General features: G+C 44.0%; 1 protein-coding gene across 1 annotated transcript in view; it reads left to right on the forward strand.

Annotated features, from left to right (window-relative positions):
• The window catches only part of LAMA1 (laminin subunit alpha 1), a 197,171-nt gene that overhangs the window by 157,822 nt on the left and 19,779 nt on the right, over window positions 1-19,570 (forward strand). Inside the window, exons 46-50 of the mRNA XM_056521606.1 lie at window positions 493-626; window positions 1,109-1,259; window positions 2,525-2,649; window positions 6,178-6,328; window positions 18,335-18,479. Coding sequence (XP_056377581.1) covers window positions 493-626; window positions 1,109-1,259; window positions 2,525-2,649; window positions 6,178-6,328; window positions 18,335-18,479 — 706 coding nt within the window. The remainder of the gene's footprint in view (window positions 1-492; window positions 627-1,108; window positions 1,260-2,524; window positions 2,650-6,177; window positions 6,329-18,334; window positions 18,480-19,570) is intronic.

Here is a 19,570-nt window from a genome sequence, read left to right on the forward strand (position 1 = left end):
CCATTCCAAAGGGGCCATCACATGGCATGACGTCACAACCACTGCCGCAATAATCCATCATTTTTTCATATCGCAGGGTGCCAGCGGCGGGACCCCCACGATCAGGCTAGGGAATAAGATGTTTAGTGTCGGAGTACCCATAATATATCTCTAATTCTCAAGCATCTATTATATCAGCAATGTTATAGCAGAGTTGGCTACAGCAGAGTTGTGATTTGCAAGATTAATAATTTATCTGGTTTGGAATCTTCATTGGCTGGGTTATTGAATGTCAGGTGGACCATTGACACCATGTTTGTTTGGTTGGATGCCCAGTATGAGGTCTTACTGGATAAATAGTAATTTATCCATATACATTTACTGTATGACTGGCTCTAACCTTGCAACTCACTTTTAAAGTTTGAATTTTAGAGTTAGAATTCAAAGATACGTGTGTTCCATGATGTCATACTGTATGCTGCATGATTTTCCTTCTTTTTTTGCTCGGGATAGGCTGATTTCATGGCAGTTGAAATGCGAAAAGGTAAAGTTTCTTTCGTGTGGGACCTGGGCACTGGAGCAACCAGAATTGAAGACCCTGATATGCAAATAGATAACAACAAATGGCATAAAATTTATGCAACAAGGTAAATGTGTATTTACTCTTAATATTATCATTTTGGATGCTTTATATACAGCTGTGTCCTTCCTTACCTTTCACATGACGTACAGAAGTAGCCAGTGGCAAAGATGTTTAGCTGGCACAAGATGTAATTGCACAGCACACCAGCACAACATCATCTGCACTGGCTTCAATACAATGCTGTAAATTGTAGTGTTAGTGTGTTAGTTAATGTTAGTACGATCATAGGGCGCGACAGAAAATCTGTGTGAAGTGGGACTCCTGTAATAATCTGTGAGATGTCCTTTCCTCTACTTACAAAATAGTAAGCCAGGGATGCTGTATGTATACTTGGCTTACTGTTAACAGATTCCCTGGGTCAGGTGCAGCCCTGAACTACAGTGAGCCAGTGCTTCCTTTTTATATATTTTAAGGATTTGATTTATAAACTACCAACAGATCTTTATGTCAAGAGATTGACTTGCCTTCATTTCATTTGTATAACAGGTTTGGTAGATCAGGAACGTTAAGTGTAGAAGAAGTCACCTCATCTCAGAAAACATCACCCAAAACATTGTCTTCTCCAGGAACATCATCCATTCTCCATGTGGATAATTCCACTTTAATGTTTATTGGGGGCATTGGAAGCGGGGTACAGGTATGTAAAACCGGTTAATGGCAATTTGTCAGCTCTAAGAACTGCAGACACTGGTAGACAAGTGTTAGGGTATATGTAATGCGCCAACAGGTGTGATCCACTGTGTAACTGGTTTGGCTTAGGTGTTACCTTGGGAGCAAGGTGTCCTCAAGGTATTTACCCTTTATCCAACTGCAGGATGCAGAAGCTGGATTTTGCTGCTAGAGGATACCAGATTACTGCCCCTAGGTTGGCCCTAGTACAGCTAATGGCTGGCCTGGTGTCAGATATCAGGGACATAGGCAGATGTGAGGGTAAGGCAACTGGTCTGCAGCCCAGTGGTAATAGCAGGAGATACAGCACAGTCAGTAGCAGAAAGCAGGTCCAGTAAATGGTACTGGTCAGCAGAAAGAGATTCAGCTTCAGTGAGGGTTAAGCAACCAAAAGGTGTAGCTATAGCAGATCTGAAGATGTTCTGGTAGCAGCAGAAAAATACATTTTGGTTAGATAAAGGCTCAGATTTAGTGTCAACATTATGGATCATGCAGAAGAGAAGCAGCTATGTACATAAGGGTCAGACAGAAGCAATGTGTGGTAAGCTGGCACTGGTCAGAAATGGAATAGTAGATCAGGACCACACATCCTTTTACTATGAAAAAAAACACAATATTGCTCACTCAAAGCTGGCTGGATGGAGAAGCCATAAATAGGTAATGCCAAGGAGCGGAGGGTGAAGGATACATTAGAGCATGTGGCCCCTAGAGGGCGGAAGAGAGGGCAGAGGAGGATGCCTAGAGCAGAAATAGGAAAACAAAGCAGACAATGCAGCCTGGCTGCACACCTGCAGTACCCAGCTACTGGCATTACATTATAAAAGCAGAGCATACCTTTCCTGGAGCTGATGGTGGTTGCCTAACTTATAAAATATCTCCTTTTCATTTCTCAGCCAATTAACTAGGACGTGGGGCCTGCTACTCAAGTGCCACAGTTTGGCAGGCCTTCTTACATGTTCTCACTAGGAGGTGTGACAGGCTGTGGCATTTGAGAAGCCTGTCTCTGCTTTCTTGATACTTGACTGAGAAATAAACATGTGAGAACTATAACTACTACTACTACTACTACTTATTATTATTTATTATTATTAATATTCCCTGGTTGAACTTGATGGACATATGTCTTTTTTCGACCGTACTAACTATGTAACTATGTAAAAATATTATTATTATTTTATTCTTGTTATTATTATTATATAGTTTTATGTTGTCATCTTTTTGTTTCTTTTCTAGAAGCCATCTTCAGTCCAAACAACTGACTTTAAGGGCTGTATGGGTGAAACGTTCCTAAATGGAAAATCTGTTGGTTTATGGAACTATGTGCAAAGACAGGGCAAATGTGCCGGATGCTATGGAAGGTACCGTATTTTTCGCCATATAAGACGCTCCGGCATTTAAGACGCACCCAATTTTAAAGGGTGAAAAATGTTGAACCTTCAACCTGTGGACCTCCAGATGTTGCAAAACTACAACTCCCAGCATGCCACGAGTTGTAGTTTTGCAACATCTGGAGGTCTGCAGGTTGAAGACCACTGGAGGAGGTAGTACTCACGTGTCCCCGCCACTCCAGGCCCATCACCGCTGCCTTGGATGTCGCCCTCCATCGCTGTCGCCGCGTCCCTGGGGTGTCCTCGCTCTTTATCGCCGCCATCACGTCGCTACACACGCCGCTCCTATTGGATGACGGGACGGTGTGCGCGACGACGTGATGACGTCGAAGGAGAGCGCCGGCCATGCAGGGGATCCCGGCCCAGAGCAGACACCGAGTAGGCAGGTAAGGTCCCTCCTGGTGTCCTGTAAGCTGTTCGGGACGCCGCAATTTCACCGTGGCGGTCCCGAACAGCCCGACTGAGCCGGGTTAGTGTCACTTTCGCTTCAGACGCGGCGGTCAGCTTTGATTGCCGCGTCTGAAGGGTTAATACAGGGCATCACCGCGATCGGTGATGTCCTTTATTAGCTGCGGGTCCCGGCCGTTGATGGCCGCAGGGACTGCCGCGATAGGACAGGTTTTAATGTGTATTTGCCATATAAGACGCACCAACTTTCCCCCCCCAGTTTTGGGGAAGAAAAAGTGCGTCTTATACGGCGAAAAATACGCTATTTAATGTAAATCTTTACCAGTTACACCCTTTCAGTTTTATTTCTTTATATTATATAATACTGGTACAAAAAGGACAGCTTGAGCAGTTGTGTAGAGCGCGAGGCTTGTTGTGATCTTTAGAGCAGGTTGCTAGAGTTGAGCTGTAGGATTATAGACTGTAGCTTATGATAATTTACTGCTTTTATGGTGGTCAGTTCAGATGTTACAGCTGATCAGGGGCTAGATGTCTGCACTGGGGTTTTGGAATAATGCTCTGCCCAGACCATTGCTATTACTGTACAAAGCTCTTTCAATCCTGTGATGTACAATCTATGAAAACTTTTCGCATTCTTTATTATCAAAATCATTTACAGCTTTAGAAACATGAGCATCTAGTCCTTCACATTACATCCAGTATCTGCTTTATTTAATTCAGGGAAAAAAAAACATTTCCCAAATTTCATATCACTTTAAAAAAATAATTATTCTCCAGGCAATGTCTAAAGCTGTGCTGCCATTGCCTCGTGTTCTTTCATTTGCTTCAGATGCTCACAAGGAACCACTAAACTATATCATAAACAAATGGCTTTTTCTCGAGGTTTAGCATTTTCTTGAGAACGTGTGGACTTCCTAAGGGGGAAGCCTGGTTACCGATGCCCATGAGGAGGCCCATTAGAACACTTAGGCAGGGTTTACAGTTTGAAATATTCTACAGATTTTAAAATCCAGACCGCAAGTCAATTTAAATGAGGAAAACTTCTGCCGTGTGTAGATAAGATTTCAAAAATCACATTGACTTTTCTGGTCCTGTAATCTGCTCTGGATTTACTATGGAAATTTCTGGGCAGAAAATCTGCTGCAAATCCATCTAGTGTGTATTTTCCCTTATCACATACAATACAGATCCCTCAATATTTTGGTCAGTATTTGGTCCTCACTTTTCCATAATAGATTTTTTGTCCGTGTCGGTTCCACTCCTGGTTTTGGCTAAAAGCACTGACCGACACAGCTTTAATATTACCAAAGCAATGTGAGAAATTAAAGGGGTACTTCACCGCTAGACATCTTATCCCCTATCCAAATGATAGGGGATAAGATGTCTGATCGTGGGACCCCCCACATCTTCCTGCAGCACTCATCATCCATTTAAAATGCCGGCTGTCGTGCCGGAGGCTCATGACGTCATGGGTCGGGGTGGCATCTCTCAAGCTCCCATTAACTACCCTGTGTTTTAGTGCATTTCCCCCCTTTCCCATTGTAGTCAGCGGGGAGTTGGGTTTTGGACTACATATGTTCTGCATCAAATACACAAAATGGCCCAATTTTTTTAAGCTGCCTAAAACTAAGACTGTCTGGTTTTGCCCATAGCGACCAATCACAACTCATTCTACCAAAACTTTGCCGAAAGATATGAAAGCTGAGCTGTGATTGGTGGCTATGTGAAATACAGACTCAAGCACATCGATAAGCCAATGTGCTCATAGTCTGGCTTCCACTGTAGACGAAACCTATGCCAACTAACAGGTCTCAGATACCATTTGTCAGTAATCTTACTAAAATCTACCTGCCTTATTAAGCTATCATTCTCTGCTCAGAAATGTGGGGGAATATATCATTATTTTCTTTGTGCAATTATGCTACTCTTTTTGCTATGAATACACCCCTCCTGTGTATTCATAGCAAAAAAATGTAAGGACATAAGCTTATACTACCAGTTGTGACCAGCAGAGAGCAGTGTATAACAACATATTGGTTTAAGACTCCAATTGTAATATCATATCACAGCATGTAATCGCTGCAACACACAATTTAGTTCATGTTCACGGTATTAGAAGTATAGATTTATAGGCTGCAACATTTACATTATCTTCCCATTGACAGTGACACCTCACAGCTGTGCCAATGTATCAGGAGGATGAACCACCATGAATGGTTACTGAATAGTTTGTATCGTATATACTCGAGTATAAGCCGAGTTTGTCAGCACGATTTTTCGTGCTGAAAAAGCCCCCCCTCGGCTTATACTTCAGTGAACTCTCCACCTGTCAATCCCTTCTCAGTGGTCTTCAACCTGCGGACCTCCAGATGTTGCAAAACTACAACTCCCAGCATGCCCGGACAGTCATCGGCTGTCCGGGCATGATGGGAGTTGTTGTTTTGAAACATCTGGAGGTCCGCAGGTTGAAGACCACTGCGGCCTTCGTAATCATCCAGACCCCCTTTAGTTTTCTACTCACCTCCCCTCGGTGAGAAGGAAGGGTGAGCTGGTCCGGGCCATCTATGCTGCAGGGATAGTCGTTCCGGGCTGTCCATTTTCACCGGGGGGGGGGCCCTCTTCTCCGCGCTCCGGGCCTGCCCCGGACTAGTGACGTTGACAGGCGGTGATGATGAAAGGGGGTCTGGATGATGACGGGGGTCTGGATAATGATGGGGATCTGGATGATGACGGGGGTCTGGATGATGACATGGGGGGATGATGTATTTCCCACCCTAGGCTTATGGTTGAGTCAATAACTTTTCCAGTTTTTTGGGGGGGTGAAATTAGGGGTCTCTGCTTATATTCAGTTCGGCTTATACCCGAGTATATACAGTATTTTGTTTGCTTATATATATATATATATATATATATATATATATGTATAAATATATATATATATATATATATATATATATATATATATATTCTGCAAAGGAAGGCCAGACAGTGATTACGCAGATTGTATCTTCTCGCAAGACATATCATTAAAAGGTTTTTTTATCTTTTGAAACTGCGCTCATTTATTTATGTATGTATTTATTTTTGTAGCCCCCAGGATGAAGACACTTCCTTCTATTTTGATGGCAGTGGGTATTCCATTGTGGAAAAGACCCTACGTTCTACCACAACTCAGATATTTATACACTTCCGTACATTTTCACCAAATGGGCTTCTACTTTACCTTGCCTCCAATGGAACAGTAAGTCTGATAATACCATATTATAGATTTATTACAAATAATAATAAATATGTGCCTAAAATGTTTTGCTCGCAGATCATTTTTAAAGAGGTATCCCCATTTCAGAAAGTTATTCCCTGATTACAGGATAGGGTATAGCAAACAAATGAGTGGGTTGTCCAAATGCTGGGACCCCCGCTGATGACAAGAACATTTACCCTTTGACTTAAAACAGCCAATGCTCTATATGTTTTCTATGGGGTTTCCAAACATTGCTGAGCTCAATGTTCAGCAATGTTTGGAAACCCCATAGAGAATGAATGAGTGTTTGCTGCACACGATTGGTGTGCACCATATATTCCTGAGTTATCAGGACTGGTGTGGAGTCCAACAGATTAGCTAGTTATCCGATATCCTAGGGATGGGGGATAACTTTATGATACCCTTTTAAAAAAAACTTGCGTGGAAAGGTTGGATTTGTCATTTTACTGCCTTCTCTGCACACTATGCTAATTCCGATTTATAATAGGAAATTTACTAAAACTGTCATTTTAAACACCATGTAAAATCCTGCATGCATTCGATTTGCGCGATTCATTTGGCGGATATGTGCACACATCTTAGTAAATGTTACGCCGAGCGCTCCGGGTCCCTGCTCCTCCCCGAAGCGCTCGCAGCGTTTCTCTCCCTGCAGCGCCCCGGTCAGACCCGCTGACCGGGAGCGCTGCACTGACATGGCCGGCGGGGATGCGATTCGCATAGCGGGACGCGCCCGCTCGCGAATCGCATCCCAGGTCACTTACCTGTCCCGGTCCCCGGCTGTCATGCTCTGGCGCGCGCGGCTCCGCTCTCTAGGGCGCACGCGCGCCAGCGCTCTGAGATTTAAAGGGCCAGTGCACCAATGATGGTGCCTGGCCCAATCACCCTGATTAGCTTGCACCTGTTCCTTGCCCTACTTATACCTCACTTCCCCTGCACTCCCTTGCCGGATCTTGTTGCCTTAGTGCCTTGTGAAAGCTATTACTGTGTTACCCATACTGTGTTCCTGACCTCCTGCTATTTCTATATTGACTACGAACCTTGCCGCCTGCCCCGACCTTCTGCTACTTCTGACGTTGTCTCTGCCTAGTCCTTCTGTCCCACGCCTTCTCAGCAGTCAGCGAGGTTGAGCCGTTGCCAGTGGATACGACCTGGTTGCTACCGCCGCAGCAAGACCATCCCGCTTTGCGGCGGGCTCTGGTGAATACCAGTAGCTTCTTAGAACCGGTCCACCGGCACGGTCCACGCCAATCCCTCGCTGACACAGAGGATCCACTATCAGCTAGCCGAATCGTGACAGTAAACCTCAGACACCAGCGGCTACCTCAGTGCTGCACTTTGAAATGATGAAATGTCATCTCAGAGCTGGCATACATTTCATCTATAATTTATGCCAGTGAATTTGCCGGGATGCTGTGGCCATGCCCCCTTTATGCCAATGTGATAGCCTGGGGGAGTAGGGTATATGGGGTGTAGCTGTGCGGTGACTAAAGGGTGTCTGGTTAACCCTTGCTATTCGTGATGCCAGGGTGAGGGCTCCTTTGTAATGCTTGTCCTACCGCCACCCTTCCCAAGAGCGATAGGGAGGTATAGAATAATTGAATGTCCACATCCAGAGAGTTTGCTGAAAACAGTTAGAACTTTTACTGAAGATTTTATGCAAATTTCACAACAGGAACAGTCTCTACAAATGCAAGTTCTCTTGGAGATTGACAAAGTTTGGGACCTTAAGCAATTTAGAGTCCTTAGACTGATATGCGCTGTTCCACTGGATTTAGGGGATTTAGTTGCGGTCCAGTAGTCACGCTAGCTTTAGCAGGGATTAGTTTAGAACTCACGGTTTAGTTCAGCTGAGGCCGGTGGGTTTTCAGGCCTAGCGTGTCTTTGAAAGTTGTGCAGATCCGTCCTGCTAGTCCGGCATCCAGGAGAGCAGCAACCCAAGAGAGCGATAATTGGCTACAGCTCCCTTATATGGGCAGGGGCTGGGCTAGAGCTAATTGGTCCAATACTGATGTCAATAGCTTTACAAAGGGTTATGGGTAACATGTGATCCAAGGACCTCCAAAGGTCCTCTAACATACCATAGAGGATTTAACATGGTCACATGACCGAAGGTCCTGCCACGCTAACAAGATAAGTACACTATACATTATATTAAATATACATTATTATTATTAAATATATAAATGTATAAACAGTACAGAATTAGAGTAGAGGAGAGGCGACTAGGGGCTGTCCCACCTGGGGGACCCTACCTGAGCGTAGTTACTCTGACTTTGGGGACCACCATACAAGGTACGGGACACCACACCAAGCTTTGCACACTTTTTCTAATGCATGGTGTAAACCCACTAAAAAGTCACACTTTTTTTACGCAAAAATTGGTGTAAATCATACATTTGTAAATCTATGTGACATGTACAGATAAAGCAAGTCCTTAAATATAAAAGTAAGAAAGAGCTGTTGGGAGCTGTAAATCCCTGTCTTTGTAGATGACGAGAACTTTTTTAGGATCCTGTTTAGTACACGTAGGGGGAGATTTATCAAAATCTGTGTAGAGAAAAAGTTTGACAGTTGCCCATAGCAACCAATCAGATTGCTACTGTCATTTTTCACAGGCCTCTTTAAAAATGAAAGAAGCGCTCTGATTGGTTGCAAAGGGCAACTGTTCCTCTGCACAGGTTTTGATCAGTTTCCCCCACAGTGTCCAAAAAAAAGTAAAATGGAGCCGCCCTAACCTGGTGTCAAAAGGAGCAGCTAACCCTGGGTGAGGTAAAGAGTAGTATAGAACGTGTAATACCTCCCTGTACTGTAGGGAGGCGCTACCAGACAGCCAGTCAGTGCATGCACTTCAGTAATACAGGTGTTTTACCAGTGAAATGCCCATTCTGATTGGTCAGTTCTTCCAGCCATTCCATTAAAAAAATTCTCACTATTGTAAAAACTGCAGTAAGTGTATTTATAGGGTATTTATGGCATTTTTGATAGGTGTGTGCCCTTATCTATCAGGAGAACAGGCGTACTGCAACTCTGTCTCTCTGATCCAGAGCCACTGCTTTTCTCCATGTTGACTACATTTCATGCAGCATTCTCCATTGAAGTCTATGAGAGTTTCTAAAAGAGACAAGCAAGCAGCATTCAGCTTTTTCTATAACTGCTATAGATTTCAATGCAGAGCCAGGGGAGGGTCCCAGAACCAGGGACCGCACGTCAGCCATCTTTTTGCTGCTGAGTGATTTTGGCCATGGGATAGAACTATATCTATCATAAGGAAATGATTAAAAACATAAAAAGTCAAATAAACACCGACATAAACAAGAATGCATAAAAGACTGGATAAAGCTCTCGGCTTTCTTCTGTCCTAAAGTGCCTATGAAAGTCTCCAGTACTTCATAATGTAAACATCCCTGTAACATTTGGTCCACATTTGCAGTTAATTTTATCTAGAGGGCGAGTGTGAATTGTAATGTAAACCCAGGCATTCCGCAGAGACCCCATCAGAGAAATGAGAGCTGACAAGTGAAATCCCCCCAGGCTAGTCACACCAGGCAGCTGCTGACTAAAAAGAAGGTGGCCAGGAACAGACTGAGGCAGGGTCAAGCTCCTCCAGCTTAGATTTACATGTCGTATTATTCCCTATGAATGTGTTGCACATATACTGAAAGTATGATCAATAATTCCAATGTGCGAAGGGAGCGGCCTGGGTGAAACCAGAAGTATTTTTATTGAACAATTTTCCTTCAATGACAAATCATAGCCTTTCAGTCTGGTGGACAGGGTAGTAACAGCATATTCTGTCCGGCCAGGAACTAAAGATTTGTCATTAAAAGGGGTATTCCCGGCCCAAAAATTTTTTTAAATATCAACTGGCTCCGGAAAGTTAAACAGATTTGTAAATTACTTCTATTAAAAATTCTTAATCCTTCCAATAGTTATTAGCTTCTGAAGTTGAGTTGTTGTTTTCTGTCTAACTGCTTTCTGATGACTCACGTCCCGGTAGCTGTGCGGTTCCTATGGGGATATTCTCCCATCATGCACAGTTCCCGGGACGTGACATCATCATTGAGCAGTTAGACAGAAAACTTCAGAAGCTAATAACTATTGGAAGGATTAAGATTTTTTAATAGAAGTAATTTACATATCTGTTTAACTTTCCGGAGCCAGTTAATATATATAAAAACAAGGTTTTAAGGACCTAGGGCGTATGGATATGCCCTGGCTTTCTGGTACTTAAGGACCCAGGACGTATCCATACACCCGTGGGAATTTCTGTCCCCACCGCGCGCCGGGCGGGGACCGGGGTGCCTGCTAATATCGATCAGCAGGCACCCCGTGCAAATGCCCATGGGGGTCATCAGACCCCCCCATGTCGGCGATCGGCGCAAATCGCAAGTGAATTCACACTTGCGATTTGCGCCGATTCGGGTCTATGGTGACCCCATGACCTGGAATAGAAGGGGGATCGTGGGAGTCCAAGACACCCACGATCCCCCTGAAGCGATAGGAGTGAGGTGGCAGGGGTGCCACCCCTCCTATCCCTGCTATTGGTCATCAAGAAGCGATGACCAATAGCAGATCGGGGGCGAGGGGCTTTATTTCGGTTTCCCCGTCCTGCCCACCCACAATAGGCGGGGCAGAACGGGGAAACGACACAGGACCGGCACCGAAGTCCACTCACCCTTCGGCGACGGCAGCGGGCCACAATCGACAGCGGCAGCGGACGATGATCGACGGAAGAAGAGGACGGCGACGCAGCTCCGTGGATCCTACGGAAGCCGGTGAGTTGCTTAGCAACATCTGGAGGGCTACAGTCTGAGACCACTATAGAGTGGTCTCTAAACTGTAGCCCTCCAGATGTTGCAAAACTACAACTCCCAGCATGCCCAGAGAGCTATTTAGGCACGCTGGAATTTGTCGTTTTGCAACAGCTGGAGAGCTACAGATTGAGACCACTGCACAATGATCTCTATACTGTTGCTCTCCAGATCTTGCAAAACTACAACTCCCAGCATGCCCACATATCAGTTTGCTGTCTGAGCATGCTGGGATTTGTAGTTTTGCAACATCTGGAGGTTCACAGTTTGGAGATCACTATAGCTATAGCTCTCCAGATGTTGCAAAACTGCAAATCCCAGCATGCCGAAACAGCAAACAGCTGTCTCGGCATGCTGGAAGTTGTAGTTGTGTACCTCCAGCTGTTGCATAACTACATCTCCCAGCATGCCCTTCGGCGATCAGTACATGCTGGGAGTTGTAGTTTTGCAAAAGCTGGAGGCACACTGGTTGGAAAATACTGAGAACTCCCAGCATGCACGGTCTGTCATTACATGCTGGGAGTTGTAGTTTTGAAACAGCTGGAGTGTTGTCCCCCCATGTGAATGTACAGGGTACATTCACACAGGTAGGTTTACAGTTAGTTTTCTGCTTCAAGTTTGGGCTGCGGCAAATTTGTCGCCACAGCACAAACTCCTAGCGGTAAACTCACTGTAAACGCCCAGCAGTGTGAACGTACCCTAAAAACACTACACTACTCTACACTAACACATAATAAAGGGTAAAACACTACATATACACCCCCTTACACTGCCCCCCCCCCCCCCAATAAAAATGAAAAACGTATCGTACGGCAGTGTTTCCAAAACGGAGCCTCCAGCTGTTGCAAATCACCAACTCCCAGCATTTCTGGACAGCCACTGACTGTCCAGGCATGCTGGGAGTTTAGCAACAGCTGGAGGCACTCTGTTTGGGAATCATTGGCGTAGAATACCCCTATGTCCACCCCTATGCAATCCCTATGAAGTCCTCAAATGCGCATGCGCTCTCTCACTTCAAAGCCCTGTCGTATTTCAAGGAAACAGTTTAGGGCCACATATGGGGTATTTCCATACTCGGGAGAAATTGCACTACAAATTTGGGGGGCTTTTTTTCATTTTACCCCTTATGAAAAGGAAAAGTTGGGGTCTACACCAGCCTATTAGTGTAATTTTTTTTTATTTTTTAAACTAACATGCTGGTGTTGCCCCATACTTTTTATTTTCACAAGCGATAAAAGCAAAAAAAGACCACCAAAATTTGTAACACAAGTTCTCCTGAGTACGGAAGAACCCCATATGTGGGCGTAAAATGTTGCACAACAAGGCTCAGGAGTGAGAGCGCACTATGTACATTTGAGGCCTAAATTGGTGATTTGCACAGGGGTGGCTGATTTTACAGCGGTTCTGCCATAAACACAAAAAAATAAATACCCACATGTGACCCCATTTTGGAAACTACACCCCTCACGGAACGTAACAAGGAGTATAGTGTGCCTTAACACCCCACAGGTGTTTGACAAAATAGTTGGATGGGAAAATTTGAAAAAAAAAATTTTCGCTAAAATGCTGGTGTTACCCTAAATTTTTCATTTTCACAAGGGAAAATAGGAAAAAAGTCCCCCAAAATTTGTAACTCCATTTCTTCTGAGTAAGAACATACCCCATATGTGGATATAAAGTGCTCTGCGGGTGTACTAAAATGCTCAGAAGAGAAGGAGCGCCATTGGGATTTTGAAGAGAAAATTTGTCCGCAATTGAAAGCCACGTGTGTTTACAAAGCCCCCATAGGGCCAGAACAATGGACCCCCCCACATGTGACCCCATTTTGGAAAATACACCCCTCACATAATGTAATAAGGGAAACAGTGAGCATTTACGCCCCACAGGTGTCTGACAGATTTTTGGAACAGTGATCCGTGAAAATTAAAAATTAAATTTTTCATTTGCACAGCCCACTGTTCCAAAGATCTGTCAAACGCCAGTGGGTTGTAAATACTCACTGCACCCCTTATTAGTTTCCCATTTTGGGTGTAGTTTCCAAAATGGGGTCACATGTGGGGGGGTTGACTGTTCTGGCACCACGGGGGGCTTTGTAAACGCACATGGCCCCCGACTTCCATTCCAAACAAATTCTCTTGTAAAAAGCTCAATGGCGCTCCTTCTCTTCTGAGCATTGTAGTGTGCCAGCAGAGCCCTTGACGTCCACACATGGGGTATTTCCATACTCAGAAGAAATGGGGTTACAAATTTTGGTGGTCATTTTCTCCTATTACCCCTTGTAAAAATTTGGGGAAAACACAGCATTTTTGTGAAAAAAATTTTTTTTTTCATTTACACATCCAACTTTCACAAAAAGTTGTGAAATACCTGTGAGGTGTTAAGGCTCACCGTACCCCTTGTTACGTTCATTGAGGGGTGTCGTTTCCAAAATAATATGCCATGTGTTTTTTTATTTTTTTTGCTGTTCTGGCACCCTAGGTGCTTCCTGAATGCGACATGCCCCCCAAACACCATTTCAGCAAAATTTGCTTTCCAAAAGCTAAATGTGACTCCTTCTCTTCTGAGCATTGTAGTTCACTCGCAGAGCATTTTACATCCTAACATGGGGTATTTCCATCCTCAGAAGAGATGGGGTTACAAATTTTGTGGGCATTTCTTCCATTACCCTTTGTAAAAATGATAAATTTTGGGGAAAAAATGCACTTTAGTGAAAAAAAATTTTTTTTCATTTACACATCCGACTTTAACGAAAAGTCGTCAAACACCTGTGGGGTGTGAAGGCTCACTGGACCCCTTGTTACGTGCCTTGAGGGGTGTAGCTTCCAAAATGGTATGCCATGTGGGGGTTTTCTGCTATTTTGGCACCATAGGGGTTTCCTAAATGTGACATGCCCCCCAAAACCATTTCAGCAAAATTCCCTCTCCAAAATCCCATTGTCGCTCCTTCCCTTCTGAGCCCTCTAGTGCACCCGCCGAACACTTGACATACACATATGAGGTATTTCCTTACTCGAGAGAAATTGGGTTACAAATTTTGGGGGGATTTTTCATCTATTACCCCTTGTAAAAATTCAAAAACTGGGTCTACAAGAACATGCAAGTGTAAAAAATGAAGATTTTGAATTTTCTCCTTCACTTTGCTGCTATTTCTGTGAAACACCTAAAGGGTTAACAAACATTCTGAATGTCATTTTGAATACTTTGAGGGGTGCAGTTTTTATAATGGGGTCATTTATGGGATATTTCTAATATGAAGGCCCTTCAAATCTACTTCAAAACTGAAGTGGTCCCTGAAAAATTCAGATTTTGAAAATGTGAAAAATTGAAAAATTGCTGATGAACTTTGAAGCCCTCTGGTGTCTTCCAAAAGTAAAAACACGTCAATTTTATGATGCAAACATAAAGTAGACATATTGTATTTGTAAATCAGTATATAATTTGTTTGAAATATCCATTTTCCTTATAAGCAGAGAGCTTCAAATTAAAAAAAATGCCAAATTTTCAATTTTTTCATCAAATTTTGGAATTTTTCACCAAGAAATGATGCAAGTATCGACAAAATTTTACCACTAACATAAAGTAGAATATGTCACAAAAAAACAATCTCGGAATCAGAATGAAAGGTAAAAGCATCCCAGAGTTAATAATGCTTAAAGTGACAGTGGTCAGATGTTCAAAAAAATGGACGGGTCTTTAAGGTATATTTGGGCTGGGTCCTTAAGGGGTTAAGTTCCCCCCTGCTATTTGCAGTACTATGTAATTCGGGCTTTAAACACTCCGCTGCCATCTACTGGCGATTTATTAGAATTGCAATGGATTTAACTTTCCTATTATGACAGCTGGACATGTAATAAATACAGTCATGGCCGTAAATGTTGGTACCCCTGAAACTTTTCAAGAAAATAAAGTATTTCTCACAGAAAAGGATTGCAGTAACACATGTTTTGCTATACACATGTTTTTTTCCTTTGTGTGTATTGGAACTAAAGCAAAAAAGTGAGGGGAAAAAAGTAAATTGGACATAATGTTACACCAAACTCCAAAAATGGTCTGGACAAAATTATTGGCATCCTTTCAAAATTGGGGAAAAATAAGATTGTTTCAAGCATGTGATGCTCCTTTAAACTCACCTGGGGGCAATATAAAAATCAAACCTGAAAGCAGAAAAGGAGAGAAGTTCACTTAGTCTTTGCATTGTGTGTCTGTGTGTGCCACACTAAGCATTGACAACGGAAAGAGAATAAGAGAACTATCTGAGGACATAAGAACCAAAATTGTGGAAAAATATCAACATTCTCAACCATCTCCAGAGATCTAGATTTGCCTTTGTCAAGAGTGCGCAACATTATCAAGAAGTTTGCAACCCATGGCACTGTAGCTACTCTCCCTTGGCATAGATGGAAGAGAAAATTTGATGAAAGCTGTCAGCGCAGGATAGTCCGGATGGTGGATAAGCAGCCCCAAACAAGTTCCAAAGATATTCAGGCTGTCCTGCATGCTCAGGGAGTGTCAGCGCAAACTATCCCCATAATAATAAAAATCCCCATAGCATACCTATGCTGCTCTGGACAGTTCCTGACACGGACAGAGGTGTCAGCAGAGAGCACTGTGGGCAAGAAAAAAAAATAATTAAAAAAGAAAATAATTTCCTCTGTAGCATACAGCTGCTAATAAGTACTGTAAAGATTAAGATTTTTTAATAGAAGTAATTTACAAATCTGTTTAACTTTCTGGCACCAGTTCATTTAAAAAAAATAATTCCACCAGCGTACCCCTTTAACTTACGGGTGCCAATAATTTTGTCCAGCCCATTTTTGGAGTTTGGTTTGACATTATGTCCAATTTGCTTTTTTCCTCCCTTTTTTGGTTTAGTTCCAATACACACAAAGGGAATAAACATGTGTATAGCAAAATATATGTTACTGCAATCCTTTTCTGTGAGTGCCAACATTTACGGCCATGACTGTATGTATTAGTTTATTTTTAGGGGGTGCCTGTTTTTGACATACCTTACAAATGCTAATGTCAAGTTTGGGGACAAAATGTCTTCTTGCAAATTTCAGATGTACTTTTGTTTCCATTAATGCAATTGCTTTATTTTTGCATAATTGTTGTAAACAAAATTGTTCTCTCACTAACAAACTAGCTTGTAAATGTCTACCTCAGGCATTGGTGTGAATATGTCTTTGCACTCAAACATCTCTATTATTGATACCAAGTCCTAACCTTAGGCATAAAAACATAGTCACTGGCGGAGACGGAGTGTCTGATCACTCCGGGTCACCTGTTTATAGGGTGAGGGATCAGAGATCAGAGCGATACAGAGCAAAGAGCTATGAAGTATCATTTACATTGCAAATTGATCCAGTTGGACCAGATGGTGCAGTCTCCTTATATAAAGCAATCCACGTCATGGTATAAAATATTGCAGCAGTGCTGTGCCTCGATTATGTATACATTGTGGTGTATTAACAATACAGTGTGACAACAGACTAAAAGCATGCATATTGTTATTCCTCCTCAACATTATCTTCATCTGTCTAATATACCGTATATACTCGAGTATAAGCCGACCCGAGTATAAGCCGAGACCCCTAATTTCAACCCAAAATCCCAGGAAAAGTTATTGACTCGAGTATAAGCCTAGGGTGGGAAATACCTCATCCCCCCCTGTCATCATCCAGACCCGTCATTAACATCCTCATCATCCCCTTGTCATCATCCCACACATCCCCCCTTCATCATCCCCTTGTCATCATCCCACACATCCCCCCTTCATCATCCCCTTGTCATCATCCCACACATCCCCTTATCCCACACATCCCCCCTTCATCATCCCCTTGTCATCATCCCACACATCCCCTTATCCCACACATCCCCCCTTCATCATCCCCTTGTCATCATCCCACACATCCCCCCTTCATCATCCCCTTGTCATCATCCCACACATCCCCTTATCATCCCACACATCCCCCCTTCATCATCCCCTTGTCATCATCCCACACATCCCCTTATCATCCCACACATCCCCCCTTCATCATCCCCTTGTAATCATCCCACACCCCCCCCCTTTCATCATCCCCACCCCCTTCATCATCCCCACACCCCCCCCCTTCATCATCCTCTTCTCATCATTCGCCCTCAGTGGTCTTCAACCTGCGGACCTCCAGAGGTTTCAAAACTACAACTCCCAGCAAGCCCGGGCAGCCATCGGCTGTCCGGGCTTGCTGGGAGTTGTAGTTTTGAAACCTCCGGAGGTCCGCAGGTTGAAGACCACTGCGGCCTTCAACATCATCCAGCCCCCTCTCACCCCCTTTAGTTCTGAGTACTCACCTCCGCTCGGCGCTGGTCCGGTCCTGCAGGGCTGTCCGGTAAGGAGGTGGTCCGGTGAGGAGGTGGTCCGGGCTGCTATCTTCACCGGGGGCGCCTCTTCTCCGCGCTTCCGGCCCGGAATAGAGCCGTTGCCTTGACAACGACGCATCTGCGTCGTTGTCAAGGCAACGTGACTATTCTGAGGCCGGGCCCGAAGCGCTTAGAAGAGGCCTCCCCGGTGAAGATAGCAGCCCGGAACCACTATCCCACCGGACGACCTCCTCACCGGACAGCCCTGCAGGACCGGACCAGCGCCGAGCGGAGGTGAGTACTCAGAACTAAAGGGGGTGAGAGGGGGCTGGATGATGTTGAAGGCCGCAGTGGTCTTCAACCTGCGGACCTCCGGAGGTTTCAAAACTACAACTCCCAGCAAGCCCGGACAGCCGATGGCTGCCCTGGCTTGCTGGGAGTTGTAGTTTTGAAACCTCTGGAAGTCCGCAGGTTGAAGACCACTGCGGGTGGGGGAGTTCACTCGAGTATAAGCCGAGGGGGGTGTTTTCAGCACGAAAAATCGTGCTGAAAAACTCGGCTTATACTCGAGTATATACGGTAGTGTTTCCTAACCAGGGTGCCTCCAGCTGTTGCAAAACTACCACTCGGCTTCGGCTGTCCGGGCATGCTGGGAGTTGTAGTCTTGCAACAGCTGGAGGCACCCTGGTTGGAAGACAACTCTAGTCTTATACAATAAATGCAATGTCTGAAGCCTCCCACCCCAGGCTGAATGTGTTCTTGTCACTTAGAATGGACAATGCTGTGCTCTTCTATCTTAATGCTCTGGTATGTTTTATGTTTCCTTCCTCAGAGAGATTTCCTGTCTGTGGAAATAGTCGATGGCAAGCTAAGAGTCTCAGTTGAACTGGGTTCGGGTCCTCTCATTCTGACAACAGACGGGCGTTACAATGATGGAACTTGGTATAAAGTGGCTTTCCAGCGGAATAAGAAGCAAGGTATATTGACCTAATCCTTAGGTATTTATGTCACCAGACTTAAGTCAATGGGTTTTGTTACGTCGTGTAATCATTTTATGACTATTGGTGACCTCAGTTTTTTTTTTAATCAACTAGTGCCAGAAAATTAAACAGATTTGTAAATTATTCCTATTTAAAAAAAATCTTAATCCTCCCAGTACTTATCAGCTGCTGTATACTACAGAGGAAGTTATTTTCCTTTTGAATTTATTCAAGTGCTCTCTGCTGTCCTTGTCAGGAACTGTCCAGAGCAGGATAAGTCTGCTATGGGGATTTGCTCCTGCTCTGGACAGTTCCTGACATGGATAGAGGTGTCAGCAGAGAGCACTGTGGTCAGACTGGAAAGAAATTCAAAAAGAAAATAACTTCTTTTGGAGCATACAGCAGCTGATAAGTACTGGGAGGATTAAGATTTTGAAATAAAAGTAGATTACAAATCTGTTTAGCTTTTTGGCATCTGGGTATTTCTGGATTTTTTTTACATTTGACTGTTCTACAGGGCAGTGTAAAGTTACTGAATTTAATAATAAAGTGTCTGTACCTGTGTTTGGTGGCTGGTCTCACAATTTTTCTTTGATCTTTACCCTGGATTTTAATTTTAAGCAGCATACAAAATGTATGTTTTCTCAGTTTTTTCAACCTGTTTTCTTTGTCAGTGTGGCCTGAGACATTACATCACTAGTTAGGTGTTGAAACGGAGCATGGGAGTGCTTCAATGGGTGGAGTGACTGCCGGGTGGGAGGGAGATCATTCCTCACAGGTTTGCAGCGAATTGTAGTTTCAGGCATGGCCCTCCAAGCGATCCTGGGGATAGTAGTTGGAGGGCACAGAAACAGGAAATAGCCAGTTCACACAAACTAGCCCATTTGCCACCAACACAAGCACGGATCCTTGCTAAGCATGTCCATAAGGCTATGTTCACCTGATGGAATTTCTCTGTGGAATTCTTCTGCAGTCTACATTCCGCTGCAACAGAGTCCCATTGATTTCAAAGTGATTCTGCTGCACGGTTCAGATGGCAGTATTTCCAAATGTTTCTGGCGGGGAAATTCAGATTGTGGTGTCCGCAG

This window comes from Hyla sarda, chromosome 5 (assembly GCF_029499605.1).
Source record: "Hyla sarda isolate aHylSar1 chromosome 5, aHylSar1.hap1, whole genome shotgun sequence".
In the NCBI taxonomy this organism is placed as follows: Eukaryota; Metazoa; Chordata; class Amphibia; order Anura; family Hylidae; genus Hyla; species Hyla sarda.